The sequence below is a fragment of the Ipomoea triloba genome, chromosome 12 (assembly GCF_003576645.1).
Source record: "Ipomoea triloba cultivar NCNSP0323 chromosome 12, ASM357664v1".
NCBI lineage: Eukaryota > Viridiplantae > Streptophyta > Magnoliopsida > Solanales > Convolvulaceae > Ipomoea > Ipomoea triloba.
In genome coordinates, this window is record NC_044927.1 from 15,683,775 (window position 1) to 15,707,056 (window position 23,282).

Below are 23,282 nucleotides of genomic sequence, written 5' to 3' on the forward strand. Positions count from 1 at the left end.
TGCATATAAACGCACTTCTCGAACTAACTCAAACTCGTGCTAACTAAAAGGGGATAACATTTCCGCTGCGCATAAAACTTTGTCTTCACTTCGTGAGGTATCGAACCTAAACATCCTAAGTTCAATACACACGAGAGGTTGAAAAGATTTGCAAAATCTTATACAAGTCTATTCCCCCCCCCCCCCTCTAGACTTGTACCCCATCCCCTTGGGACCAACACTTGCGACGCTACTCTGTCTAAGGAGTTGGTTTTTAATGGCGCCTTAGCACCAACCAACTTTCCTGGGAGTATACCTAAGGATTGTTAATCATGTTTTGGTTTAATTTGCTTGATTAGGTTTTAAATACCCTTACCATTGTGATTATATTTAAATTTGGTCAATTAAAGAGTAGCCACAGCATCTTTAATTTACTGAAATTACATATTAAATATTATTAGTCACATAAAGTTTAGGTAAGAACCTTGTAGTTAACTCTGTGTTATATGACAAAATTTAGCCCACAGGCAATTTTGTTATATTTGTAGGGTTAATTAGGATGAAATACTAAACTATGATCATAATTTGCCCACAGGGATTATGTATCGGCATATAGTTTGGTAGGCTTGTCATTAAGGGTGGAAAAATCATACCCAAACCGTACCCATTCCGTTTCCACCATTCAGTTTTGATAAGTTCATTATGCGTAAGAATTTAGCCCACAGGCAATTTTTATGGCATACGAATTTATCTTTTACATAATTTACATTGGTAGTATTATGTACTTCAGTTACTCTCTCTCTATTTTGAGCCTTGAAAATTCTAACTAAGCATTTGTTATTCTTTACAGAACCTACTCAAATCCCAACTCAAAACACAATAATGATTGACGTTCCTATGCTAAGCGATGAAAATCACCAAGAGTGGAAAGACGTTGTTCTCCTACACTTAGGGTTGATAGAGGTGGATTTTGCTATTCAAAATAAAGAGCCTCCTCCTATCACTGATGATAGCACTGAGGATGAAAAGAAATTTCACGCACAATGGACCAGGTCCAATCGGTTGTGTGTGTATTTCATTAAGACACGAATTCCAATGAGTATTCGTGGCTCAGTTGACCATTTTGATAAAGTCGAACCCTTGTTCAAAGCTATTGATGACCAATATGCTACATCAAATAAAGCTTCGGCAAGTACTCTAATCATGAAGTTTGTTGGTCTTCGTCTTTCCACTGTCAAGGGCACGTGCAAACACATCATGCAAGTCAGGGATATTGCAGCGCAATTGAAGAAGTTGGGAATAATTTTACCGGATACCTTTGTTGTGCATTTTGCACTTAACACCCTCCCTCAACACTATAGCCCCTTTAAGATTTCCTACAACACACATCAAGACAACTAGACTATCAATGAGTTGATAACCATGTGTGCACAAGAGGAAGAAAGGCTTAGTGAAGAGGTTGGGGAGACTGCTATGTTGGCCACAGCAAAGCCTAAAGGGAAATCTGGGAAAGCTAAGAGATTCACTGCAGCAACAAAGGGGAAAATGACCCCAAAAGCTGACATAAAAAAGATACAAAAGTGTTTCTTTTGTAAAAAGAAAGGACACATGAAGAAGGATTGTATCAAGTTTAAGAAGTGGATGTCCCAGAAAGGTAATATTTCATCTTCTTTTGTATGTTATGAATCCAATATGTCAGAAGTTAATACTAACTCTTGGTGGGTTGACTCTGGTTCAACAATCCACATTGCAAACTCCTTGCAGGATATGACAAGTCTAAGACAACCAACGGGAACTGAGTGTAAAATCTTCTCTGGAAACAAGATTGCATCATCAGTGGAAGCCGTTGGAGTTTGCAAATTAGTTTTGAATAATGGCTTTGTTTTGACATTGAATAAGACCTTTTATGTTCCTAGCTTCTCTAGGAATTTAATTTCAGTTTCAAGACTTGTACCCTTTGGTTTTAAATTTGAATTTAATGAAAAGTATTTCAAATTATTCCATAATTCTACTTGTGTTGCTAATGGTACATTGTCTGATGGTCTTTATCGTCTTAACACAAAGAATGATTTTATTCACAATTCTTTACATGATCAAAATGGCACCAAACGGTGTAGTATTGACGAAAATTCCTCAATGTTATGGCACCGGAGATTAGGACATATCTCACTTGAAAGAATTAAAAGATTGGTAAAGGATGGAGTTCTTTCCACTCTAGACTATACTAATTTTGAGACTTGTGTTGACTGCATTAAGGGTAAGCAAACAAACAAGTCAAAGAAAGGTGCCAATAGAAGTTCAACGTTGTTGGAAATTATTCATACTGACATATGTTGTCCCGATATGACTATTTCCGGTCAGAAATATTTCATCACCTTCATTGATGACTATTCAAGATTTACCTATATGTATTTACTTCATAATAAACATGAAGCATTGGATGCCTTTAAATACAAATAGTTAGATCTGATAGGGGAGGTGAATATTATGGTAGATATACTGAAAATGGACAAGCACCTGGTCCCTTTGGTATGTTTCTTCAAGAGCATGGGATTGTTGCTCAATACACCATGCCTGGCTCTCAAGAGCATGGGATTGTTGCTCAATACACCATGCCTGGCTCTCCAGACCAAAATGGTGTAGCTGAAAGAAGAAACAGGACCTCTCCAGACCAAAATGGTGTAGCTGAAAGAAGAAACAGGACCCTTCTTGATATGGTGCGGAGAGCTGAAAGAAGAAACAGGACCCTTCTTGATATGGTGCGGAGTATGCTAAGCAACTCTAAGCTTCCAAAGTCGTTGTGGGCTGAAGCACTTAAGACGACAACGTATATATTAAACCGTGTTCCAACCAAGGCTGTCCCTAAGACACCGTTTGAGTTATTCAAAGGTTGGAAACCGAGTTTGCAACATATGCGTGTTTGGGGATGTCCGTCTGAGGTGAGGATTTATAACCCACACGAAAAGAAACTTGACCCAAGGACAATTAGTGCTTTCTTTATTGGATATGCACAATCATCTAAGGGTTATAGGTTTTATTGTCCATCTCATACTACTAGGATAGTGGAATCAAGGAATGCTAAGTTTCTTGAAGATGACTTAATCAGTGGGAGCGATCAATTTAAGGACTTAATTCCTTCATTTGATCATATGGACTCTCAGCCTTCTACGTCATCTAATGGTGTTGTACTTATCCGCAGTGCTCTTTCAAATCCGCCTGTAGATATACATCCCACTATTGAGATTCCACAAGCTGTTGAGGCTCAGCCTTTGGAAGAATCAGTTCAGGACTTACAGCAATCCCCTGAATCGGATTTTGAGCCAATGGATGAACCAATTCAGGATTTACAGCAAGATCCTGAACCGATGCAGACTGAGCCAAATCAAGAACTGCTCCCAGTTCCTGAAGAGGTTGTTGCCCCACAGCCTATGCAAGGTGATGGTGATCCAACTTTAAGACGGTCTACACGGATGAAACGATCAGCATTTCCTAGTTATTATGTTTCATATCTACAAGAATTTGACATAGGAGCTGAAAATGATCCTGAAACATTTTCTCAAGCTACAAATTGTGCGCAATCTGACTTATGGTATAAAGCCATGATGGATGAAATAAATTCCATGAAGAGCAATGGAGTTTGGGAACTTGTTGAATTGCCTAATGGGGCCAAGGCTATTGGCTGCAAATGGGTCTTTAAGACCAAAAGAGATTCATTAGGCAATATTGAGAGATACAAGGCCCGACTTGTTGCGAAGGGATTTACTCAAAAGGAAGGAATCGATTATAAGGAGACTTTCTCTCCTGTATCAAAGAAAGATTCACTTCGAGTCATTTTGGCTTTGGTTACACATTTCAATCTTGAGTTGCAACAAATGGATGTGAAAACTGTCTTTCTTAATGGTGATCTAGAAGAGGAGGTTTTTATGAAACAACCTGAAGGTTTCTCTTCTAGGGGTGGTGAGAACTTAGTTTGTAAGCTTAAGAAATCCATATATGGACTAAAACAAGCTTCCCGGCAATGGTATATCAAGTTCGATGGGGTAATTTTTTCATTTGGTTTTGCTGAAAATCCTCTTGATCATTGTATATACCAGAAGGTAAATGGGAGTAAAATATGCTTTCTTGTTTTATATGTGGATGACATTTTGCTTGCCACTAATGATAAGGGGATGCTTCGTAATGTGAAACAATTCCTCTCTAAAAACTTTGATATGAAGGATATGGGTGATGCCTCTTATGTTATTGGCATAAAAATCCATAGGGATAGGTCTCGAGGTATACTGGGTCTATCTCAAGAAACCTACATCAACAAAGTGTTAGAGAGATTTCAGATGCAGAATTGTTCACCAAACGTTGCCCCCATAGCAAAAGGGGACAAATTTAGTTTGGATCAATGTCCAAAGAATGATCTTGAAAAGGAATCCATGATGGATCAATGTCCAAAGAATGATCTTGAAAAGGAATCCATGAAGAACATCCCATCAAAGAATGATCTTGAAAAGGAATCCATGAAGAACATCCCATATGCTGCAGATCTTGAAAAGGAATCCATGAAGAACATCCCATATGCTGCAGCAGTTGAAAAGGAATCCATGAAGAACATCCCATATGCTGCAGCAGTTGGGTGTCTTGGATACATTCAAGTCTGTACAAGGCCAGACATAGCTTTTGCTGTTGGGATGCTAGGACGATACTTGCATAATCTAGGTTTGGACCACTGGAGAGCTGTGAAGAGAGTTTTGAGGTACCTAAAAGGAACTAAGAGTTACGTGCTTGGTTTAAAGCAGACGGACATGCTAGATGTTGTGGTTATTCTGATGCGGACTTTGCTGGCTGTATTGATTCTCGAAAGTCAACTTCAGGGTGCGTCTTTATCATGGCTGGTGGGGCTATCTCGTGGAGAAGTGTTAAACAATCTTTAATAACTACTTCTACCATGGAAGCCGAGTTCGTTTCCCTTTACGAGGCTACATCACAAGGTGTGTGGCTCAAGAATTTCATCTCTAGGCTTAGAGTCATGGACTCCATATCTAAGCCATTGAAGGTCTATTGTGATAACTCAGCTGCAGTCTTCCTGGCTAAGAATGACAAAAGTGGGAGTCGAAGTAAGCACCTCGACATCAAATTCTTAGCTATTAGGGAGCGTGTCAAGAATAAAGTTGTAATCGTTGAACACATTAGTACTGAGTTGATGTTAGCAGATCCCTTGACTAAAGGCATGCCTCCATTTAAATTCAAGGATCTTGTTAAAGAAATGGGACTTTCGCCCACTTTGTAATTTGTATATACATTCAGTATTCCATTTTAATGAAATTCTTTTGCTTTCAGACATTTATCTCATTTAAGTTTGTACACCTTTATATTTTATTGAGATAATGTACTTTAGTTGGACCTGAAATAAACATAGGGTTTGTTTCATTAAATTTCCCAAAAAATTAAGTCCCCAAAATCAGTTTGCATTTAATCATAATGGATGCTACTCGTTTTAAGGAGGACATATCACTATGGTTGGTGTTTTTCTGGTTTTAGGGTTATGGAGTTTTGCACCAAGTGGGAGAATGTAACACTACCAATATTAGATTATTATAATATAGGTAATATAATTATATGGTGCATAACTTCCATATCAGCTTCTGTCAATTAAGGTAAATAATAATGGTGATTGGAAGTATAATGGGGAAGGGATACATTACCATATTGATGGCATATGGTTAGTATAAATAGAGCCCTTGGTCCTCTCACTGCTTGAACATTCATTCTCTACACCATCAAAGAGAGGGTTGAGAAAGTGAGAGAAACGATACTGTTACTCTGCAACAGTCCCGAGACTACACAACCTTCATCAATCGGAAGCTATGGCTGGAGGTTAGTATTTTAATAGATCCGTATATCACGTGTTTATGTTATTACGTGATTTATAAGCTTACAATAGTATGTTCCAAAAATTAGGAAATGTTGAAATTTGGGGATCTTAAACCGAACCGAAATCGAACCGTTTCAAAACGAACCGAACTCTATAGCAATGAAACAAGTAATTTAGGCCTTTAATTACAAGCATCAACAATATAAATCACAATTGCAACACAAGTCATAAAATCCAAATATAAATATATCATTAAGAAATTGAAGAACTAGGCACATAGGTTCATAAACACTTTTATCCAAAACTCCATAAGAAAAGCTTAACCAACCATGGCTAACATAGTTTCAACTTTCAACAATAATTATTTCAAGGAAGATATAATAAAATCTTAAAGTAAAGAAGAGAGGAAGAGTTTCTCCCAAATGTGTCTTCTAAGTTCTTCTCTTTTCTATAGTTGGTAGCTTTTGATCCTCCAATTCCTCTTCCAAAATTTTGCAATGATTTTACTCTTCCAAGGTGTAGGGATCCCTCATTCTTCCTTAGGAGTGTGAAGAATTGTCTCTCTTCACTCCCTTTGTATTCCCAAATCGTAGCCCCAAACTTAGGGTTGAGAGAAAAATGATGCTATATATAGTTGGGGTTGAGAATGAGGGAAAAGTAGAGAATTCCGAGCATAAAAAATCGTAAATCTTGATGGTCTCGATACGTCGAAGTCTTGGCTCGACGCATTGGGTTAATTAAGAGTGAAATCGGGGTCATTTTACCTCTTCTCGATGTGTAGAGAATCTTCCTGCGACACAGCTCCAACTTGTAGGGTTATTTAATTTTGACCCTTTTCCCTTCTAATATAGACTTTGATGTCTTCATAAGATTTATATCCCTTTAAGTCTTCTTTCTAATGGAGTAAGAATTACTCATTTAGATATTCCTAAGCTGAGATATGGTCAAAATATCATAACAGTGGTCAATCTGTGTGTGAATTTTAACTTCTTGCTCTTTTGTTCCACTTTTTCCTTGGTTTGCCCAAGTGACCAAGATCATTGAATACATCACTTTTTGGCTCCTTTTGAAGTATTTTAGCCATCTCCTTAGCTTCATCTTAGCTCCCATTGACTCGAGATTCATTCAAAATGCCCGAAAGGCATACGATAGTCTTCAATTCAACAATTTATGCACCTAATGATACAAACAAATGAACTAAGGCACATTCTGCATAAAACCAAATTATTTATCACTCAAAATAGGTTTATATATGGGGTGGAAGCATGGACATAAATAAACTTATCAACAACCACCCCCACCACTACTACCACCACCATCATCATCATCATCATCATCATCATCATCATCATCATTATTATTATTATTATTATTATTATTATTATTATTATATAACAAATACTATGCTCCTTTAAAAAAAATGAACCAAACAAAAAAACTAGTTTTCTGGCCATTAGCCGAACACTAGAAAATTAAAATATTTTCTGAAAGATGAGTCATTTTTTAAAAATTATTTTCTATCAAATATTTTTCATATTTCCAATGGACCCTAATTTCATGAATTTTTTTTTTTAAAAAAAAATTGCAAATTTTATGATTTTCCCTCAATAAATAAAGTATTTGTTATAAATAAAATAAATATAGACATTATTCGTGTAATGGACGTAACGGTCCATCATTAAACTTGTCATTATTATATCCGTTACAAATGTAATTATATATATGTTGATATGTATTTGTATGTGTATGCTAGTGGAATGAAATTCTAACTCTTCTCCCTATTATTTTGTATCTACTCTCTATCTCTACTCTCTATATTATTTTGTTATTTCACTGTTTTAACTTATACTTTGAAACTGTTTGCAATTCACCGGTTAGAAGCTAACGGGCCAATGAGCACAAACAACAATTCACAACACGTTATCAGAATGCTTCATTACTTCAGTGAACGGTAAATCATGTATATTCATATGGATATTGTATGCCTATGTGGAATAAAAAATATATGTAACTTTTTCATGAATCCTTACCCCGACAACGAGTGGCGGCGACAGCACCGGTTGGAGCGCCGGTGAGAGCGACGGCGGTCTTTGGCCATGTGCATGCACCGTCGGCTAGAGTGCAAGTGGGCAATTTTTTGTTGTTGATTGTTTTTTTCTTCTAAAATGGAAGAGTGGCTTACGGCATTGGACAACGAAAATCTAGTGAGATCTCTGGTCTAGTCCGATGGTAGTCGGCGAAGCTTTTTCCCACGACGATCGGCAACACAGCTCGACGGCGGCAATCTTGAGCGATCGGAGTTTTGGCGATGGCAACTCTAATATGTCGATTGAGCAAGGTCTGTGCTATTAAACATATGTGTGGCTGATATTATTTATATTATTTGTGTGGCTGACATTATTTATATTTGTTAGTTGCGGCTGATATTATTTATATTTGTTAGTTGTTTTAAATAGGCTCCTATACGTTAGTGAGTAGTTATAACTTCCTTCCTCCTGTACACTATTTATACCCTACTTATTCTCATTAATCCACAATTCAATTCATAACCTTACATGGTATCGAGAGCCACAATCTCCTAAGAAAGTTTTTTTTTCCGCTTTCCTTTGTCAACTCTATCTATTAATGGCGTCTACAATTGTTGTTCCTACGACGTCTAATGAAGTGATCCAACTCACTACACCATCAAACTTCCCAATCAAACTCACCCCCACAAATTTTCCGGTCTGGAGACGCCAAGTTCAAGCTACTCTGATTGGCTTCAATCTCCTCGGTTACATTGACGGCTCTGTCAAAGAACCGGCCAAGTTTTCCGATACTGCACAAACCACCCCAAACCCGGCACATTTAACTTGGTACCATCAAGATCAAATAATTACTAATGTTATTTTAGGGAGCTGTTTAGACACAATCCAACCCCTTATATCTTCTGCTACAACAGCTTGTGATGCCTGGAAACGGCTCGTTGCTAATTATGCTAGTGCCTCTCGAGGACGCATTATTTCCCTCAAGGCTAAACTCACTACAAATCCGAGGGGTGCTCGGTCGGTTACTGCTTATCTGAATGATATGCGGTCCATAGCTGATGATCTGGCATTGGCTCAATGCCCTGTCTTTGATGAAGACCTAGTTGTCTACATATTAACACAACTAGGGGAAGAATACAGTCCCATCATTTCTGCTGTTCGTATTCGCGAAACTCCCATTTCCTTGGGTTAGTTAGCCGATGTTCTCACAGATCATGAACGTCAATTAAAGGAGGCTGATGATGCCCGCCAGTCTATACTGCCCACTGCTAATGCTACCCAACGTAGTTTTTTTCCTCCACGGAACAATCAGAACGCTACAACCAACAAGGGTCCCATGCCACCCTGAGTGTTACTCCTCTCCAGACATTTTCTGAGTACAAGGGTCCCGACGAAATTCGCCTGGGCGACGGTAATTCTTTAAAAATTTCCCATATTGGTCAGACTACCATTCCCACTCCCACTTCTGTGCTCACTCTCCAAAACGTTCTACGTGTCCCACAGTTGCATAATAATCTATTATCTGTGTCTCAACTGTGCAAAACTAATCAAGTGTCCGTTGAATTTTTTGATTCTCATTTTATTGTGAAGGATCTTCAAACGGGGATGTCACTACTACGAGGGGCGAACATTAATGGTGTCTACTACGGACCACTCTCGTGTCAGCCCTCAATAAACACCACAAATCTGTCCCTAGTATCGCAGTTGATATCTGCTATTTTATACAATAATTCACCCCTTATTTTAATTGTATTTCCCTTATCCTAGTGAAATTGGGAATTGTTTGTGTGTTATATTGTCCAAGTGTTGAATTATCTACAAGGAACTACAAAGGAGGAATTTTGGAGCATTTTGGACAAGTTTTGGAAGAAATTACAAGGAAGAAAGGAAACAAGAATACAAACTGGAAAAGAATTGGAAGTTGCCTAATGGGCCAAGGCTCATCTATCTCCTATATATTCTACCTATTCTCTACAATTGGAGGAGGTTCCCTTACAAAGTTCTGAACCCTAGTTTTTAGTTTATATTTTCCCCAGCATAGTTTAGACTAGTTTTACATTTGATTATTTTATTTCAAGATTGGAATCAAAGATTGAAGATTGGATTTGTTCTTTGTCAGTTAAGTTCTCTTATTCCTTTATTACTTTCTTGCAATGTTTATGGTTATTAATTATTGCTTTGTTTTGTTTACTCCCATCATGCGGGAGTAGTTCGTTTATGGGTTTGGATTAGGGATCCATTGTTAATCTTGATGTTCAATTGGTAATTAATTGCATAAAGGGATTGAATCTTTTACCTAGGGTTTATGTTGATTTGGGGATTTCGTTCTACTTGTTATTGATTGATGGCCACAATTAATTGCTAGTTTAGGAGAGGGATTCATTACAACGAAAGTTGGATGGAGACCTCGAGCCTTACCAATTTCAACCTAATTTTCCTGCTATGAAAGTAGAGGTAATTTTGGGGGCTTACAATGCTTAGGTGTTTAAAGTTATGATTGATGCATCACGACAGTGGGGCAATCTTAGCCTAATTCTCTTATTGATTACGAAAGTAGCTGAGTAGAATTCTTTTGTGCATTGCCCATATATCCCTTGCTTAATTATTCTTTCCCTAATCCTGAGTTGGTTGGAACATCAAGGTTACAATCCCCTAATCTGGCCCATATCTTTATCATATAGTTTTCACCCTAATCAATTGCTTTTTTCTACACCATTCAATCTTTGTTGCTTGGATTCTATAAATTCACATACTCTAGTGCCTGGTAATTCACACAATTTCGTGCCATAACCCTAATCCTCAGTGGAACGACATTACACCCTTTTTACACTCATCATTTGTGCTCATCAGCAGTGGCACCATCGCCTTGGTCATTCGTCCAATAAGGTGCTACGTCTAGTGTTGCAACACTGTAATATTCCTATCTCTATGTCGTCCTTACGTCAATTCCATTATCAATCGTGCAATATGTACAAAAGTCATAAACTACCTTTTGGCAAAAGCACTCTTGTTAGTACTAAACCTTTGCAATTGATTTATACTGATGTATGGGGCACCTCTGAAACATCTGTTTATGGGTTTGTTTATTATGTCATCTTTGTTGATCATTTTTCCAGATACATTTGGCTATATCCTTTAAAAAGGAAATCTGATGTTTTTGTGATATTTCCTCAGTTTAAAAGGTTAGTGGAGAAGTATTTCGGTATGTCAATTGTTTCAGTTTATTCTGAAAATGGGGGGGAGTTCATTAAACTAGCACCACTATTTAATGCTCATGGCATTTCACATTTCACTACTCCACCACACACTCCTGAGCACAATGGCATGGCTGAACGGCGACATAGGCATATCGTCGAAACTGGCATGTTGCTCCTTCATGCTGCCGCTTTGTCGTCCTCCTAGTGGTCTCATGTGTTTCAAACAGTTGTTTACCTGATTAATCGGCTCCCAACACCAACGCTAGGTAATCAATGTCCGTATCATGTTTTGTTCAAACAATCGCCAAATTATGATAAGTTACAACCTTTTGGTTGTCTTTGCTTTCCGTGGTTACGACCCTATCATACAAAAAAACTAGAACCTAAATCCCGACCATGTATTTTTCTTGGGTATTCAAACACTCAATCAGCCTATAAATGCCTTGATTTTGTCTCGAACCGTGTTTATTTGTCAAGGCATGTACATTTTGTCCCCAATGTGTTTCCTTCAAAAGAGTTTCAAGTCAAGTCAAATATGTCTACTAGTTTCCAGTCTTCTAACCTGCCACAAGTTCTGTTCAAATCACCCTTTACTACTGCGGAGTCCGTGTATACAGGTGCCGCATCATCTATAGCGCCGTCCACGCCGGTTGGTTCGCCGGCTATGTCTTCTTCGTTAGAATCTGCTAGACAACAATTGCCGCACTTCGCCTCGTCGCCTGCACAATCCAGCGAGCACAGTCTGGCAATTCTCACACCTCGTCGTCAGCTTCGTCGCAGCCTGACCATAACCTGTCGCCTTCTTCGAATAGTTCGTCGCCTACTATTTCTATAGACATTCCACCCCCTACTCAACCTCAGCCTACTCTTACGCCTTCCCTGACAGCCACCACCACCGAAACTTCTCAACAGTAGGATGGGCTGCGTCATTCTACCAGGCAACACCGTCCTAACCCCAGGTGTTCTGATTATGTCATCAACCACACCACTGCCCATCCCTTACCTCCCGCTTTAGAGCCTTCTACCGTTGCTCAAGCCCTAAAAAACGCTAGGTGGAGGAAAGCCATGGATGAGGAGTTCAACGCCTTACACCGCAACAAAACATGGCGTCTTGTACCTCGTGGAGTCGAGGTTCCGATTGGTTGTAAGTGGGTTTACCGTGTCAAGCGTAAACCAGATGGGTCGGTTGATCGATACAAGGCACGCCTTGTTGCTAAAGGGTTTTTGCAGACTGCTGGCCAGATTACTTTGAGACCTATAGCCCGGTTATGAAACCAGTCACCATTCGCCTAATTCTAACTATTGTATTGAGTAATTGCTGGGGTTTGTGCCAGTTGGATATCAATAACGCATTCCTCCATGGCACATTGCATGAGGAGGTCTATATGGAGCAACCACCGGGATATGTTGATCCTTTGTACCCTACTCATGTTTACAAGTTGACTAAAGCTCTATATGGCCTTAAGCAAGCCCCCAGAGCTTGGTACCAGGAGCTCTCGTTATTCTTGCAACGTTGTGGTCTCACTAAATCACAGGCAGATGCTTCACTATTTGTTTATTCAGCTCATGGTGTTGTTGTTTATTTTTTAGTATATGTAGATGATATTTTGTTGACAGGGAATGATTCTATCTAGCTTAATCGTTTTGTTGGCACCCTGTCAGCGCAATTTGCTCTCAAGGACCTCGGCACCTTACATCATTTTCTGGGTGTAGAGGTTATCACTACTGTTGATGAAATTTTTTTGTCACAAAGTCAATATATTACTGATATATTGACGCAATTCAAGATGGATGGTGCAAAGGATGTTTCAACACCACTGGCTATTTCTGAGAAGTTGATACCGCTACAATCGTCCGGTGCCGCGACTGATGCTACCCAATTTCGTCGCCTGCTTGGTCTAATGTAGTATTTAGTGCTCACACGGTCTGATGTGGCGTTTGCGGTCAATCGGCTCTCACAGTTCATGAATGCGCCTTCGGACTTGCACTGGCAGGCTGCTAAACGGTTACTGCGTTACCTTAAAGGGACGGTTTGTCATAGTCTACTCCTTCAAGCACGTCAACCGCTTTCGTTGCATGTACACTCTAATTCAAATTGGGGAGGTTGTACCACTCTGGGCTGTTTTACTACCGCTTACCTGGTATACTTGGCCAATAATCTTATCTCTTGGAGGTCTACACGGCAGAAGTCTGTCTCTAGGTTGTCTACAGAGGCTGAGTACCGGGCATTGGCAAATGTAGCAGCAGAGGTTCTCTAGGTTAAGAATTTGTTACAAGAGCTAAAATTGGGTCTGGTGAAGCCTCCGGTACTGTTCTGCGACAATCTCAGCGCCACGTACGTTTGTAAAAATCCCGTGTTTCATTCCCTCATGAAACACCTGGCCTTGGACTACTTCTTCGTCAGGGACTTGGTCTCGAGTGGCGCGTTGGTAGTACAACATGTCTCTTCCTCGGCTCAACTTGTTGATCTTCTTACCAAGCCACTTGGCCGACATCAGTTTCTTCAGCTACAGTCCAAGATTGGTGTCTCCAACAGATCCTCAATCTTGCGGGGGCGTGTTAAACATATGTGTGGCTGATATTATTTATATTTGTGTGGCTGACATTATTTATATTTGTTAGTTGCGGCTGATATTATTTATATTTGTTAGTTGTTCTAAATAGGCTCCTATAGGTTAGTGAGTAGTTATAACTTCCTTCCTCATGTACACTATTTATACCCTGCTTATTCTCATTAATCCACAATTCAATTCATAACCTCACATGTGCATGCATTGAGCGGCGATGGCGGGTTTTTGCATCGGAGGATCGACGACATTAATAGCGTTGGACTCTACCTGTTTGTGCGTAGCCGTTTCGCTCCGGCGGAGGGACGAATAGCGACGGCACCATTGTTGTCGTTGTTGTTGCCTGCTTCATCATCTCAGTTTGTTGTCGCTATGCCGCTAGAAACCTGGAATAAAAGGCAGATTGTTTTTGGTTAAGATGAGTTTTTCTTCTTTTTTCCAATTATTGGTAGTTCTTTATAATGGCAACATACTTATTTTTGAAAAAATGTTTTATTATTTCCCTTATTACCATTCTATTTGGTAAATTTTTTTTTTATTGGTCAAATTCACAAAAATGACTTTTTTTTGGTTTTAATGGCCTTTTACAATAAGACTAGGGAATGAAATCAAAATCCATTTTTTTAATTATTATTATACAATAAAAAGTGATCATATATTTTTTTTATTATGCAAATAACAAGTTGGCCCATAAAGACATACTACGTATATTATATGACCTGGTCTCCGAATCATCATAATGATCAGCGTTACTGACCGAGGCATTGTCGCCACAAATGGACAGACACGTATCATCTCTAGAAATTTCTTTTAAGCCACTCCCATGATAAAACGGAGACGAGACAATCTCTTTTGAACTGTCTATATCGACTACCTTTTTTGATTTTGCGATCTCTTGTTTTATCCCTCCAACTGTCGGGATGATTGGTGCCCCTAGCCATATTGGGATTGGCAGTCGCCCAACCTTTATCCTTGGTTTGGTTGATAGCTATGGCGGCTGATGAACCTCTTTTTTTGTGAAATTGTCATCCACTTTTGGTTTTAGTATTATTATGGCATGACCATTTTTGGTCCTTTATCAACAAATCAGTTTAAATATCGTTAAATACAATGACATTTCGGTCTTCAATTATGAATGTTTTCAAAAAAATAAACATAAAAAATACAGCGGTTAAACATACTTTGTATAAAAAAATTGAAATGCCTTTGTATTTAACGATATTTCAACGATTTTGTTGCTTGATGACTAAAATTGGTCATGCCACAATAATACTAGGACCAAATGAGGATGTTCTAATAAAAAAGGACTAAAAGTAGATTGTCACCTATAAATCTAGGAACAAAAATGGAATTAACTCAATTTGTAAAATAAGACACACAATATGTTTTGTGTTGTACAATTACTAATCAATTTCATGTGCAGAATCTTTACGCTTAATGTACAGAATTTCGTAACACGATGTTCAAAAACACATAACATGATATACACACACATAACGCTTAATGCCAAAATATATATATTGAATTTAAGCCTTTGGATTTGTAGGTCCAAATGCAAGTCTGAAATTTTTATTATTTTGGCAAAGAGAATTGAGATTATATTGAATTTAAAAAATTAAAAAACGAAAAAAAAAAATCGTTTGATAATGTATTACTCAAAATAAGTAAAGTCAAATGTACATACTGAAAAAATTAAAAAACGAAAAAAAAAAATCGTTTGATAATGTATTACTCAAAATAAGTAAAGTCAAATTACTCAAATGTACATACTGAAAGGTGAAGACAGGCACAGACCCCATAATCAAGAAACCATCATGTGCTCTTGTGGAAAATATGGTTGGTAACAGACAGGTCCAAGAAAACAGGTTCGAGTTTTAATGTTTTTTTTTTTTTCAAAATAATATTTGCAAGAATTAAACTTGTAATATTGGTCCACACAACTCTGTATATCATACTATCAAATAATGTATATTTAGTGCAAAATAATATATATATTTTTGAGAATAATAATATATTTTTAATATATTAAAAATGTACATTGTATTGAGAGAAATTACATTATTTGAGTGATAAAAGTACATTATTATGTATAATGTGTATTTAGTACACAAATAATGTACTTTTAATATATTAAAAATGCAATTTTTGTTATGATTCATGTAGCACTGTGTGGAACATAATTTGTGCATTCCCATACAATCACCCTAATAAATTTGTAAAATGAGTACAAAATATTTAATTCATGTAATTAATTAAGATAAGAAATATGCAACCATCAAAGGTTTAGTGGTTCAATCAGTAGGGCCTGGTCTAACTGAAATAAAAGATAATTTTTTTTTTGAAGATATGAATGCAATTGCAAAGTGGAGATCTTGTATTGGTCTGGACAAAATAATAATTTAGGGATCCCACAGCTATTGAATGCATTCATACGTGATGTAATGCCTGCTTTTCCCTGCACTACCCATCTGTACTACCTTCCAAATGCGTATATCTTTGCTTTCTTCTCTATCTTAGTTATATCCAAATTAAATATTACAATAACTTCCAACAACAAGATTGATTTTTTTTTAAACAAAAATTTATATTTTCATCTTAATAATTTTAATGAATATTTTACGATTTTCTAATTAATTTTCTACTAGAAGAGTTTAGTAATTACTAATCTTGAGCCCCTCTGGTGCACCAAAAATTTGTTTCTAATTAATTTTTATTTTTAAAATTTTAGTCCCACATAAATGAGTTAAACTTGTTAATTAGTTTGATTTAACATTAATGTTGATTTGATCCTATTTTTATTTTTGCCTATGTTTCAGACTTTCAGTCCATTTTACTTCTGTGCATAAAAATCTGTGAACAAACATAAATGTACACAATAACTTACGTACAAGTTTGTATTGTGCGTTGTGCACCAAAGTCTAAGATTGTGTGCATTTATGTATAAGTTCACAGGTTTTCTATGGAAGGATTAGTTCTCATTGAAATGCATCATCTTATATATGTGAGAGAGCGAGATGAGGGTGTGGCATACACGCACCATGTTGTGGTTGGTTTCAAAGTCTGATCCGCCTATCGATCTGCAGACATCAATGCTTAAAAATTAAATGGGTAGCCTTACCCTATCACAACATGCCAACCTTCACTAGTTAATTACCCCCTCACGGTTAGTTTCACCTACTACCTTTCACACTCTAACAAAAAGTTTTTTTTTTTTTTTTTTTTTTGAAAAGACTCTAACAAAAAGTTAAAACAAAAAAAACTTATAGTTTTGGAAGATAATCTCTTCCTATCCTCTGCTTCATTTCATCAGCTTCCTCTCAGCCTCGCTCTTTCTCATTATTTCTCCATCATCTTCAATTCTTGTCTGAAACTTTTCTGCAAAACCAAAAGGTTTAATTTACTAACACTCTCTTCTATCTTTTTCTGACGTTTTATTACAGTCTTCTATATATATATATATATATATATATATATATATATATATATATATATATATATATATATATCGCCGCATGAAATTCTTGTTGATTTGATTCTGTATTTTGTGTTGTGGAATCAGAAATGGCGCAACTGCTGCTCCACGGTACACTCCATGTCTGCGTCTATGAGGTTGACAAGATAAAGACCGATGGCCTCCATAACTTTTTCCACAAGGTAATTAATTTATTATAATTCTTTTCTCATCGAAATGCTTAACTATATTCCATTTCAATTCGGGGCGGCCTGGTATCATAGCATAGCATAGATTTATGTTCTTAGCTTGATCCCATGTTTTAATTTGATTAAGTTAATGTTGTCTGTTCTGTTCTTGGCGAAATAATGTGTGGTGAAGCAATCTGTATAGATTAAAGAATAAAGCTCTATGATTTCAGTCTTTTTCATACTGATGGCTTTGTTGGGGCAGGATCCACCATAAATCGAGTATACAAGTATAGAACGAGCTAATGTAGGTGTGAGAATCGAACTCTAGTATAAAGATTGAAGGTTAGGATGATGAGGTTGGATGAATGGTTGGCTTGTGGTAGTTCTACTTTGACTCTTTAGATAAGATGGTGTTGGTTTTAGCTAGTTTTGATATTTGCTACCCAGTTTGGGGCTTTTGTTTTAGTTTGACGGGTCACTTTGGGGCCATGTATGACGTTCATTTTTGAAGCAATAGAAGAGATAGTTTGTTAAATAAAAAAGGTTAAGGATCACAAATCATTAAGCCAATTAGGATTTAGTGAGCCAATGAATGATTTTTAAGAGGAGGAAATGGTATCTTTACATGGCGTTTGGTTGGGAGGAGAGAATTAGGGTGGAAAAGAATTGTAATTCGGTAGAATTGCAATTCAATGAATAAAGTATGAATTGAAATTACATTGTTTGGTATGCAGAAATAGGAATACAGGGAATTAAAAGGTAATAAGTGACAAAATGACTAAAATGCCCTTATATTGTGGTAGATATTGTAGTAATAATAGTAGTAGTAGTAGTAATAATAATAATAATAATAATAATAATAATAATAATTCTTTCAAAAAATAATAATAATAATTCAAATAATAATAATAAGTATTATTATTATTATTATTATTATTATTTCAAATTAAAAAAAAAAAAAAAAGAAAAAAAGACAGAGGGTATGGGAGGAGGGGCAAAATTGTCTTTACACCAACAAATTGCCCCTCCTCTCCACCGAATTGCAATTCATGGGGGTACCCCATGAATTGCAATTCATCATTTGGAGGGAATTGCAATTCCCTCCAACCAAACAGTATATATAGTTTGGGAATTCACTGAATTGCAATTCAATGAATTTGAATTGCAATTCCCCCCAAACTACATCCAACCAAACAGGCCATTATAGTGTAGAGACCCCTCCAAATGCTTGACAACTGTATAACATCGACTTGCCTTCAACTTTGGCCGTACACGTGTCCCCTCACTACTTGGATGCCAACGATCTCCACATAAGTAAATAGAGTGTCTTACCTTCTTGTACATAAGATGTATGGTAACTTGGTGGTTTGGAACTTGTGATGTTATTATGCTTGGGGTCGTTGATTTGATACCGCTTGGTAACGCATCTTTTTAAAGCATTTTTCTCTATACTTTTTCATCTTCTTGGGTCAAGACTTATCCAATAAAATGAACCCGATGTCTCATGTCTCCATCATATACATTATTGCAGTTATTAAAAATTACATGTTTATTCCTAAAATACTATTTTTTAAAATAATATTTGTTGGTCCATTAATAAAACTTTCCCGAGCTGTTAACTATTATTGGAAATAAAAACGACACTCTTGTTAACTAAATATGAAATTAGTGCACTGTGTGGTAAAGCCCCATATTCATTTTATATAAATAATAATCATAAGAAGAAAAAGATGTCCTTTTTTTTGGAAATATTTAATAGAAAAATCAATTGGTTGTGAATACTGTATGAGAATTGAATCGAATCTTAGCGTGGTTGATAGTTTTGCCAATTCATTTCGTTCCCTGTTTATGACTAATATAATAATGCAGTAAGAATCCTGTGGATTGATTTCAATTGATTTGACCTTTGTGTTAGATTGTTACTTAGTTTTGTCAAAAAAACAATGGGAAAGGATTGTATTAATGAGAATCATAGGGTGGTGTAGAGAAAAGAGACGAGGGAGGGTGGATCTTTGATGTATCATAATCAATTACTCCCATTTTTATAATTTATGGATTTTATTTACTATTCATTAGTCAACAATATTCTTTCTTCTTTATTTATTTTTTTTAGTATATTTTACTTATTTTTAAATGTGATCTCTTATATTTAATAAGAGTATTGCTTTTAATTTAGTTTCTAAATATTTAATGTTTGTATATTAATATTGTGAAAAATTAAATTAATCGTTTAACCAAGACAATAAGCTAAAGTTAAATAAATAAGTTAAAATTGATTGATAAGCTGATCACCAAATACCCACTTAGTGTTGCCAAAGATTTGTGGTTTAATGACACCCGGTTGCACCCCACATGGGAGGGGTGGGTTCGAGCCTTACTGGAGGTAATACTGTGAGAGGGATACATCTGGATTAATAAACTTGATTTAAACTTTAGTCTTTTTAAAATGTCTTAATATTTAACAATATACCACAATAATAGTATGACTAAAGAAGGATGTTTTGAAAAAAATAGACTAAAAGTAGGATGTTATCTATAAATCTATTGGAAATAAGTCTAATTTTATCCTGAAATAGTGTCATCACTGACGCTAATGAGTAATGATCTCCTTTCATTTTGATTATTATATATATATCAGATCGTGGAAGGCGCTGAGCGTGTTGTGGGCTTCAACAAGACTGCTTCCAGATTATACGCAACCATTGATCTGGAAAAGGCAAGGGTTGGTCGCACCAGGCTTCTTGATGAACACAAAAATCCCCGCTGGTACGAATCCTTCCACATATACTGCGCACATATGGCATCCAATGTGGTGTTCAGTGTGAAGGTGGACAACCCCATTGGAGCAGAGCTGATTGGCAGAGCTTATATGCCTGCGGAAAGGCTCCTGTGCGGGGAAGAAGTCGACCAGTGGCTCCCTCTCTTGGACAACGATCGTAATCCCATACACGGACATTCTAAGATCCATGTGAAACTCCACTTCTTTGATGTCGTGAGGGAACGTTGTTGGGGCCGTGGAGTGAAAGCCGCGCGGTTTCCCGGCGTTCCCTACACCTTTTTTTCGCAGCGACGAGGTTGCAAGGTCACTCTGTATCAGGACGCTCATGTTCCTGATAAGTTCATTCCCAGAATTCCCCTGGCCGGGGGCAGATTCTACGAGCCGCATCGGTGTTGGGAGGATATATTCGACGCCATTACTAACGCCAAGCATTTGATTTACATAACAGGGTGGTCTGTGTACACTGAGATCACGCTGGTGAGGGATCCCAGGCGGCCGAAACCGGGCGGGGACGCCACTCTGGGGGAGCTGCTGAAGAAGAAAGCCAGTGAAGGGGTGAGGGTTTTAATGCTGGTTTGGGATGACAGAACCTCTGTTGGGTTACTTAAGAAAGATGGACTTATGGCTACTCATGATGAGGAAACTGGGAATTATTTCAAGGACACTGAAGTGAATTGCGTGTTGTGTCCCAGGAACCCGGACGATGGGAGGAGCATTATCCAGAACATAGAGATTGGAACCATGTTTACTCACCACCAAAAGATTGTTGTGGTTGATGGCGAAATGCCGAATGGGGATACAGAGAGGAGAAGGATTGTTAGCTTTGTTGGAGGGATTGATCTTTGCGATGGGAGATACGACTCTCCGTTTCACCCTCTGTTTAGGACCTTGAACACCGCCCACCATGAGGATTTCCATCAGCCCAACTTCGAAGGCGCGTCCATTAACAAAGGCGGACCCAGGGAGCCATGGCACGATATCCACTCGCGCTTGGAAGGGCCGGCAGCTTGGGATGTGCTCTTCAACTTCGAGCAAAGATGGAGGAAACAAGGCGGCAAGGATTTGCTCCTTGACTTGAGAGATCTTGAGAGCATTATCATCCCTCCCTCTCCGGTAACCTTCCCTGATGACCTGGAAACATGGAACGTTCAGGTTTTCCGGTCCATCGACGGCGGGGCCGCTTTCGGGTTCCCAGATGCGCCTGAGGAGGCTGCCAAGTCTGGGCTGGTATCCGGGAAGGATAACATCATTGATAGAAGCATTCAAGACGCATATATCAACGCAATTCGTCGGGCCAAGAATTTCATCTACATTGAGAATCAGTACTTCCTGGGAAGCTCCTTCTCTTGGTACTCAGACGACATCAAGGACGAAGACATCGAAGCCTTGCACCTCGTACCCAAAGAACTGTCGTTGAAGATCGTGAGTAAGATCGAGGCGGGGGAACGGTTCACGGTGTACGTGGTGGTTCCGATGTGGCCGGAGGGGTATCCGGAGAGCGGTTCGGTGCAGGCGATTCTGGATTGGCAGAGGAGGACAATGCAAATGATGTATACTGATATAGTACAAGCTCTGAAAGCCAAAGGGATCATGGCTAACCCCAAGGACTACTTGAGTTTCTTCTGCCTGGGTAATAGGGAAACCAAGAAAGGAGACGAATATGAACCCTCTGAGAAACCGGATAATGATACAGACTACAGCAGAGCTCAGGAAGCCAGGAGGTTCATGATATATGTTCATGCTAAAATGATGATAGGTAAGAATTAGGATAAGTGATTACCACTAATCCACTCTCGCCCAAACAATTAATTGCTCTTGGGGGGACTTTGCTACCATTTGTTACATCCAAGTCTATCACCACCCCAATAGCTATATATACCTACTAGTAGCCAAGAAGTAATTTTATTTACTTATACCATCACACATTTTTCAAGCCCAATGTTAGACTTAACTGGTCCTTTACCCGCCCTCAGTCTAACGAAATCTCCTAGCCACATGCTATTAAATTTGACCTTCTGCCAACAATCCCCTAACCAACCAATTGAACTAGGCTAAGTGGTGCAATTAAAGTTGTGACAGCTAGCTAGCTAACATTGTTGTGGTCGGTTTTGGTTGCATGCAGTTGACGATGAATACATAATCGTAGGATCAGCCAACATAAACCAGAGATCAATGGACGGCGCGCGCGACTCAGAAATCGCGATGGGAGCATACCAGCCGCACCACCTATCGGTTAGGCAGCCGGCGAGGGGGCAGGTTCACGGCTTCCGAATGGCGCTGTGGTACGAGCATCTGGGCATGCTAGACAACTGCTTCGTCCATCCGGAGAGCATGGAGTGCGTTCACAAGGTAAACCAAATAGCAGAAAACAACTGGAACCTCTACTCCGGCGAGACCTTGGAGCGCGACATGCCTGCCCATCTGCTGTGCTACCCCATCGGAGTCACTGAAAATGGACAGGTAACTGAGCTGCCTGGATTTCAAAATTTCCCCGATACCAAGGCACCAGTTCTTGGAACCAAATCCAATTTTCTTCCCCCAATCCTCACTACTTAAACTCCTCAGATCGATCACTTTTAATTTTCTCATCTCAACCACTCATGCAATGCCCGCTATTATCTACGTCGTCATACATGTAAATAGCAGCTGCTTCTTTTATTTTATGGTTGTAGGAAAATGAATATATATAATATGACTCATACACAATAATGGATTCATATCTAAGCTTTTCGAGTGTTTGCTATGTATGTATGAATTATGAAATAAACATGCATTTTAGTAAAGGAAAATAATATATGTGCTCTATTTTTTGTCATATCAAAAAACAGATTTTAAGGAGTAAGATTTGAGAGTCCATTAATTTAACTCTTTAGTAAATGGATTGTCTTAACACAATGTTGGATACTTGTACTATCTTTTGTCTCATAATACTACATATATGACTCCCATTTAATTTCCTACTTCCAATTTTCTCCCTGTCACAAATCCCAAAACACTTTTATTAGACCTACATACATGATGAAAATATCCCATCATTAGTAAAATTTGGAAGTAAATGTAGTGGACCCTACTTTTTTTCTTGGATAAATTATAAAAGAATATTTTGATTTTTTAAATATATATTTGTTAAATTTTATTTAGAGTAAAGTAGCAGTTTCTTGTTATATAATCGTCAATTTTAATAATTAAATCTATATCTATCTATAATAAGAATTTTAACAAAATCAT

General features: G+C 37.9%; 2 protein-coding genes across 2 annotated transcripts; both read left to right on the plus strand.

The window, feature by feature from the left end:
• Window positions 1–861: 861 nt before the first annotated feature.
• Window positions 862–1,380, plus strand: LOC115999437. The gene has a single exon (XM_031239287.1). It carries the CDS (start codon window positions 862–864, stop codon window positions 1,378–1,380), a length of 519 nt encoding a protein of 172 aa, XP_031095147.1.
• Window positions 1,381–16,865: 15,485 nt separating this feature from the next.
• LOC115998894 (phospholipase D alpha 1-like) lies at window positions 16,866–22,869 on the plus strand. Its single transcript, XM_031238563.1, has 4 exons — window positions 16,866–17,023; window positions 17,193–17,287; window positions 19,914–21,810; window positions 22,177–22,869. Exons 2-4 carry the CDS (start codon window positions 17,195–17,197, stop codon window positions 22,608–22,610), a joined length of 2,424 nt encoding a protein of 807 aa, XP_031094423.1. The 5' UTR covers window positions 16,866–17,023; window positions 17,193–17,194; the 3' UTR covers window positions 22,611–22,869.
• Window positions 22,870–23,282: the final 413 nt, after the last annotated feature.

What these genes read in the sequence shown, in the direction of transcription:
- LOC115999437 (XM_031239287.1), top strand. Translation starts at nt 862, where the DNA reads ATGATTGACGTTCCTATGCTAAGCGATGAAAATCACCAAGAGTGGAAA.
- LOC115998894 (XM_031238563.1), top strand. Translation starts at nt 17,195, where the DNA reads ATGGCGCAACTGCTGCTCCACGGTACACTCCATGTCTGCGTCTATGAG. An exon ending in TCCATAACTTTTTCCACAAG is followed by an intron (nt 17,288 to 19,913) that starts GTAATTAATTTA and finishes TATATATATCAG; the next exon opens with ATCGTGGAAGGCGCTGAGCG. An exon ending in TCATGCTAAAATGATGATAG is followed by an intron (nt 21,811 to 22,176) that starts GTAAGAATTAGG and finishes GGTTGCATGCAG; the next exon opens with TTGACGATGAATACATAATC.